We start from the raw sequence: 998 nt of genomic DNA, 5'->3' as shown, positions 1-998 counted from the left end.
ATGGATATCCTCAATTCCATTATTCATAGTTTGATCTATCATGAATGCTCCCGTGATGTATGGCTAGATCTTGATGATCATTTCTCTCTAAGCAACAATCCTAGAATTTTCAAGTTGAAGCATGACATTGGTACTCTCACCCAAGGCTCCATGACCATCTCTGTATATTTTACAATACTTAAAGGTCATTGGGATGAACTCTCCTTGCTTGCCTCCACACCACAGTGCACTTGTGGTGTCTTAAAAGAATTAACCCGAATGCAAGACACTGAGTGTGTTTTTCAGCTTTTGATGGGGCTATATGACTTATATGCTTCAATTCATGGCCAAATTTTGGCCATGGATCCTTTACCTTCTGTTACCAAGGTCTATTCAATTTTGCATCAAGAAGAGAAGCAGCACCTTCTTCATATCTCTAGTGTTCCAACAGAATTTGTTGCCATGGTGGTTCATCGTAATTTTTCTCATCCTTCTGATAGCAAGGGATGAGGGCGTGGTTATCCAAAATGTGACCACTATGGCTGTGATGGTCATTGGAAAGCCAACTATTATAGGTTGCGCGGTTATCCCAACAACAAGTCTCATTCTCGTGGAACACCTGATGGAAAATTTGGTTCTTCAATGGTTGCAAACACTGTCATAGGTTCTTCAACTTCTTCTGAGATTGTTGTCCTTGGCCTCATCAACGAACAATACCATCAACTATTAGATCTTTTATCACCCTCGGACACCAACCCTAGAAATTTTGCCGGTAACCTTGCCCCTTGTCATTCTACTTCTTTTTCTAATGCTAAATGGATTGTTGATTTGGGTGTCTCAGATCATATGACTTCTAATTTGTTTTCTTTTGATAATATTCGAGTTCTTAATCAGCCATGCCCCATTTAATGGAATTAGGATTTTTGATTCAAGGTCCGGATGAGCGCCGCAGGTATTTTTTGAGGTCCCTGTTGGTGTAGTTCAAGAAACTAGGTAAGGGGAAAAATATATATTAAACT

The 998-nt window shown here is 39.7% G+C and overlaps 1 protein-coding gene across 1 annotated transcript; it reads left to right on the top strand.

The window, feature by feature from the left end:
* On the top strand, positions 1 to 489 carry LOC131153977 (uncharacterized). The gene has a single exon (XM_058106421.1). The coding sequence runs from the start codon at positions 1 to 3 to the stop codon at positions 487 to 489; it is 489 nt and encodes a 162-aa protein (XP_057962404.1).
* The last annotated feature ends 509 nt before the right edge of the window (positions 490 to 998 follow it).

The sequence above is a fragment of the Malania oleifera genome, chromosome 4 (genome assembly GCF_029873635.1).
Source record: "Malania oleifera isolate guangnan ecotype guangnan chromosome 4, ASM2987363v1, whole genome shotgun sequence".
Lineage (NCBI taxonomy): Eukaryota > Viridiplantae > Streptophyta > Magnoliopsida > Santalales > Ximeniaceae > Malania > Malania oleifera.
This window is presented reverse-complemented; position numbering and strand designations above follow the sequence as displayed.